This window comes from Heloderma suspectum, chromosome 14 (genome assembly GCF_057233095.1).
Source record: "Heloderma suspectum isolate Gila_16-S chromosome 14, 16-S_ref, whole genome shotgun sequence".
Taxonomy (NCBI): domain Eukaryota; kingdom Metazoa; phylum Chordata; class Lepidosauria; order Squamata; family Helodermatidae; genus Heloderma; species Heloderma suspectum.
Window position 1 is genome coordinate 25,099,579 of NC_139471.1, and position 5,859 is coordinate 25,105,437.

General features: G+C 56.9%; 1 protein-coding gene across 9 annotated transcripts; it reads left to right on the plus strand.

Annotated features, from left to right (window-relative positions):
- The first annotated feature begins 210 nt into the window (after window positions 1–210).
- CYSRT1 (cysteine rich tail 1) lies at window positions 211–5,423 on the plus strand. Of its 9 annotated transcripts, none has more exons than XM_084821323.1 (3): window positions 211–460; window positions 626–1,198; window positions 3,313–5,388. In XM_084821323.1, the coding sequence occupies exon 3, from the start codon at window positions 3,531–3,533 to the stop codon at window positions 3,945–3,947; it is 417 nt and encodes a 138-aa protein (XP_084677449.1). In that variant the 5' UTR covers window positions 211–460; window positions 626–1,198; window positions 3,313–3,530; the 3' UTR covers window positions 3,948–5,388. The 9 variants fall into 9 exon arrangements, with proteins under 9 accessions (XP_084677449.1, XP_084677451.1, XP_084677450.1 ...); XM_084821325.1 differs by having other exon boundaries at window positions 3,319–5,388; XM_084821324.1 differs by having other exon boundaries at window positions 211–323.
- Window positions 5,424–5,859: the final 436 nt, after the last annotated feature.

The following is a 5,859-nucleotide window of genomic DNA, read 5'->3' on the forward strand; positions in this document are numbered from 1 at the left end:
CTGCCCCGCAGGGGGGGCCCGACGGGTGGGGAGGGCGCGCGGCGGCGGCTCGCCCGGGGCGTCGCGGCCGGGCCTGGCCGAGGCCCGCGGAGGGCGCCTCGGGGTGGGGCAGGCGCCCGTGACCTCATCTGGGCCGGAGGGCGGAGACGCGAGCAGAGCGGAGGGCCGCCCAGGTGCAGCCCGCGCCCCGGCCCGGCGCCCTCCCTTGCCAGAAGCGAAGCGGAGCAGCCCCGTTCACACGGCCAGCCGCTGGGGCGACCCAAGACTGCTGCTGCTGCGGAAGACACGCGGGCTCCGGCTCGTGGGAACGCGCTGCAGGCCAGGTGAGGGGGGAAGAGAGAGAACCTCCCGGGCCCTTCTGTGGATGATCCCTTCGCTCGGGTGGTGGGCGATGTACATGGCTCCCCTCCTCTCCCTCCCGTGCTGCCTTTTATTTATCGCGTCACAACAACCCTGCGAGGTAGGTTCGGCTGGGCGGGAGGGGGCGGCCGGCCGGCGCGGCTTCCGGGGATGGAACCCGCGTCGAAAGCGGCGGCTCACGGCGGGGAGGTCCTGGGGGGAGACCTCGTCCCAAGAGTCTAGGCGGGAGGGGCGTTATTATGGAATACTTCTTATTTCCGCCCAGAGCACCTGACAATGAGAGAGAAAACGAGGTAACGCAAACAAAAATGTGACACCCCCGCCCCGCCCGCGAAGAACTAAACCAAACAGGCTTCCAGGTTTAGAGCGGCAGCGGAGCGGACAAACACGCCCGCCAGCGTCGCGACGTGGCGGCCAAGGCTGAGCGGACGCCCGGCCCGCCCCGCCCCGCCCCGGAGCCCGCGAAGGGCGCCGGGCTCTCGCTCACGCACAGCTTGTCGTCGTTGTTTGCCGCTTCTCTTAGTTGCTGCGTGAAGTAGGGATGATGGCGGCAGCAGCTTTTAGACCCAGCAGCTGCCCCCCCCCCCCCCGTCTTCAAAATTACGACCTCTCTGGACTTCGCAAGGAACAGGGCCCCTGACAACCTGCGCTTGGCTGTGTGAGCCCCTTGCTGCTATTACTTTCTTCCTGGGCGAGGAAGAGCCCTCCCTGCCTGTGGTGCTTCGCCGAGGAACAACCTCAGCCCGCAAAGCGGCACCCTGACGAATTGTGTTTGCCTGTGATGCACCTGTGTGTGGCCGGGGGCACATCATGGGCTGGCCTCCCTTGGCTTGATTGGGTGAGGACCGATAGCTGGTTTGGGGATTAATATTTTGGGCATTTGCTCAAACCGGGTTGCCAGCTGTTTTGCTGACCCTGCAACTGTGCTTTTTAACACCTTACCTCTCATGTACACCCCACACAGCTGCAGAGCACGGGTGAGGCTTTTCTCTGACATGGGGATGAAATTGCAGGGAAAGCTGCACCTGTTGAATCTCTGCATGTCGGGTTGCTGTCAAAAGTGAGCAGGAGGTGTTTCTTTACACCCCCTAATTGGCCCAAAGCTCCCAAACCATGTGTGCAATACAACAACAGACAACCCATAACATCAGAAGAGTCAGGTGAAATGCCAGCACCCTGGAACTGGAGCAGGTGGCAACCTTAGGGGCTCAGCTCTTGGGAGGAAGAGGGCAGTCTCACTTCGCAGAAAGGAGATGCAGAGGGGAACCAGCTTCACCGGCTGAACCTCTGCCTGGTGTGCCACTCTTGACCAAGCCCAGGAGACCAGCCAGAAAAGCAGGTGGCAGCTCTCCCTCTGCACCCCTCCCCCGCCCATTCCTTCGCTTATCTTGGACTCCTGTAACGTTCCTCCCTCCTCCCATCATTATCACAAGGGGGAGGTGGCCGGATTAACAGCTGCAGGAAAACGTTGATCTTGGACACCTGCCCAAGGGCTGTTCTGCCTCCTGAGCGACATGAACAAGGTACAGGAAGGGCCACACTGCGGGCTGAGAGCTGAGGAGCTGGCTAGTTGTTTTGAATCAAGGGGGTTACATTTAGTGCGCCCCCCCCCCAGCTTTCTGGTAGGAGAGCCAATTTTTCCATCAGCCTCTGTTAGCCAAGCCGTCAAGAAAAAATGATCTATAGAAATCAGCAGCAGAAGCTTCTGTTCTGCCTTCCCCGTCCCCAGCTTCTGGGACGGAGGGGGTCAGAAAGTGTTGAACTCTGCACAGCGATGGTTCCTTTCCAGTGGCAAATCTGCTTGAGCTGTAAGTTGGTTGCCAACTGTTTTACTGGCTTCTGCTCCTGTACTTTAACAGCAGCCTAATGTGCCAAAATTGTAATGTTCCTCTCTACATATCAAGTTGCTGTTAAAAAGCACTACAGGAGGTTGGGCCTCCTTCTGGTGAGCTGGCAAGCCAGGTCCCAGCTTGAAAAATGGAGTTATTGAGGTTTGAGTCAGGGTTTGTTCGGTGGAGGCAGGGGCGAGAGAGCATGGGATGGTTGGGCAGGACTGCAAATGTCTTGTTGGAATCTGAGCCTGCTGTAGCCCAGATCAAACCAGTATTTACTGGGTAGCATAAATCTCTCTATCACATATAAAGCCACCATGCCCGTGATGTTCTAGGGCTGTTGCCGGCCTCCTTCTGCAAGGTTCTTGTGCCTTTAACAGCTGTGTGGCACTCAGAAATTCAACAGAGGGGCATTTTGCACGGAGAGGTGCTGACGCAGGTGGGAGAAGGGGACAACACTTGGTTTCCTGAATGTGTGTAAAGTATGGGAAATGTTGGTTTCTATGAAAAGCTTATTTTGCCCACCTAGAAGCTCTGGGATAGGCTGGGGAGGGAAAAAAGAAACTGAACTACAATGAGAAAACTGGGGCTGGCTTCTCAAGGGTGTTGAGACAAGCAGGAGGGAGCCCGTTTGGTGGGTCAGGAAGCATCTTTGGAAGTGGATACTCTCTGAGTCAGATTTCACCTCAGCCATAAAAATGGGCAGCTGCCATTGCCTGCCTTGTATCTGTGATATGGGGGTGGTGAGACAGGCCTTCCTTGCAAGGCTGTTGTAAGGGTGATGGAGATCCTGTGGGTGCTTCCAGATGAAGGGCTCCTAGCCAGAAGGCCTCGTGCAGTGATTCTGGCTTTTTTGGCTAAATGAGTTAAAAGGCAAAAGATGAAAGAAGTGGGGAAACACAGGAGGGTTGCGAGCCGAAGAGGTCTGAGCCCCTATAAAGTTCTGGGAATGAGGTGGGGAGGGGCACACTGGAAGCCCCCCTGGAAGTCCCCCTGTGAGTTGGATGCCTTGGAGGAAAAGCACTGTGTCAGGACTCCGACGGCAGTCCATGGGCATCCGTGACCTTGTGCTCGGCGGTGTGGGAGAACGGGTGCTAATGGAGCCTTCTGTTTTTCCAAGGGACAGGGCCGCTCAGCCGGTGCTCCAGCGACTCCCCAGCGGTGCTGCCCCGGCCTCCGCGCGCATCCCCTGGCAGCCCGTATTCCGGCTCCGGCTAGAGACGAGCACGGGGCCCTGTGCAGGGGGTCCTGCTACTGCCTCTCTGAGGCTTTGCCAGGAGGGACCGGCAGCGCTCCTCCTGCAGGCGTGGGGGGTGCCCTGCCTGCCTCGGAGGAGCCATGGATCGTGGGGTCACCGTTGAGAACCCCTATGCCAGCGTGAGCATCCCCCGAGCTCAGCTCAAGGACAGCTTCCTGAAGTATTACCTGGGTGACGATTTGGCTCCGGACACCGTGGTCTTCAACCCCAGCGCCTTGCCCACATACTCACCGGCCCAGGAGAGGGAGGCCACCCACCAGCCAGCCCACACCACCTGGAACGGTCAGCCAGTCCCAACGCAGGAGTCGTGGGCCAGGCCGTACAACCCCTACGCCAGCCTCAAGATGCCCAGTGGAAGCTCCCCTGAACCCTTCCACTGGAAGAGCCACGAGGTGGCAAAGCCGGAGGGTGGCGGCGGAGGTGGGAGCTGTTGCTGCGCGCCCTGCTGCGGAAAATGTTGCCCGTGCTGCAAGCGGTGCTGCTGCGTCATCTCCTAACCCCTCCAATGTTCCCTTTGGGGAGATTTGTGGCTGGTATACAGCGCCCCCCCCCCCCCCGTGCTGTGTGTTTCAACCAGTTGTGGTTTGGTGTTCCATTACTTCCAGGAGATCGTCCAGCAGGAGTCCCCTGCTGCATCACCCTCCCTCTGGCTTGTTTTAAGAGGCAGTACAGACAACACGGGAGGACAGTTTAACTCTGGTCCTCCTGGGCACACAGATGTGGCTAAGCGCCCTTTCCCCAAATGGTGGCCTCGGCAGTCCAGTGCTCAGTGCAACGGCTATGGGGTAGCCAAAGGGCCCCCAAAATAAAAATCCCCTGACCCCTTCATGAAAGAATCAGTGCACATGCGTGGCCTAAATAAATTGACTTTGCATTATCATGCATAAGCAGGACAATTTTTTTTCCAGTGTTTTTAAAGCTCTGAGTCAGAACTGGGGCTGGTATGCCAAGTGGGTGTGCAGGATTCACTCCCTGGCTGCCCTTTCTGGGGCCCATGGTTGACACTGGAGGACAGGGTGTGGGACACAGGCAGTGCCCCCCCCTTCCTTAACCTGGAGGCAGAACCAGGGAATGGATCAGGCTGAGAGTGAACAGGAGAGGAATGAAGGCCAGGCATTTCTGGGTGGGCCAGGCATTGCTCAGTGCAAGCGAGGGTGGGATGGTGAGCTGCTGTGCAGACTAAAGAAGGCCCTTTCCAAGGGCCAGGCCAGACTGCGCCGGGAGCTGGCCTCCCCCTGTGGTTCACAAAGCAGCCGTGCACAATGGTGGGGCTCTGTAAACAGCGACAGTGATCCCATTCCTTTGGAGGCCTGTCTTTCGTATAAAGGCTTGTTCTTGAATAGCCAGATTATCGCCCCTTTAATTGCTATAGCTGCTGCTCTCCCCAGTGCCTTGCTTCCATGGGCAGGGACTCTCAATTTCCAACATTCTATGGAGGTTTCTGCTCTTTCCTTATCTCAGCCACAAATAGTTGCCACTGTGGGTTTTCTGGGATTGTGACCTGCTCAGCAGGAGCCTCCAAGGACAGGTGCACATTCCAAAGGCCACCCTGTCGATGCTTCTTGGCCTGCAGTGCCAAACCAGATGTGCTGACAGCCGTCAATTCCGTGTGCCCTAAGGCCTCCCATGACCGCCTGACTCCATCCCTGTTGTGTAATTTCTCCCTCCGCCACATGGTAGTGTTTCCAGACGACTTGAAAATAGGGTGCCCCATCTCCAGGGCATCCCAGTAGGAAATGTCATCCTGGGAGAGGTGCTGGCAGTTGTGGGAGATGTTTCTTGAATCTGGCTGCTTTGTATGGGCCTGCCATGGACCGATGGCCTGGCATGAGGGGCCGGAAAACAGAATCTGTTGCCAAGGGAAAGAACCAAAACGAATCCTCGTGGTTGACTGGATTGTGTCCTCTGCCAGCTCATAATAAAAACCAGAAGGCAAAAGAACATATATTAATTATACAGCTTTTTAACTCCTGCAATTTGAAAGCAATCTTAACGGGGGGTGGTGTGTGTGTGTGTGTGTGTGTGTGTGTGTGTGGTTTCTATAGCCACATTTCTGTGTACGTTATTTGGATTGTATGTCCTTTTATTACAGGGGGTGGGGGGTGGGCAAAGGAGGCCTGATCTGCCAACCTACTGTTTTTGAAAGGCTAATGGGGGGAGGGGATGATATAGTTAAAACTGGAGGCTGTCTGCACGCGCACACACACACTCAACTCTTACCCCTGTAATGTGAGCCCTGCTTTGGTGCTTGTCAGGTCTACCTGGAGGAAGGGAGTAGGCTGCAGTGGTTGCTGCAGAGGGGCAACCAGATGGGATCTCCGGAATAGCAAACCTCTGTTGTGTCCTGGCCGAGCTACCAAAGCAGGGTCCATCTGGTAAAACTATTGTTTTCCTGGACCAGCTTGGGTT

Excerpts from the sequence above, each read along its gene's own strand:
- CYSRT1 (XM_084821319.1), top strand. The coding sequence starts at position 3,531 with ATGGATCGTGGGGTCACCGTTGAGAACCCCTATGCCAGCGTGAGCATC.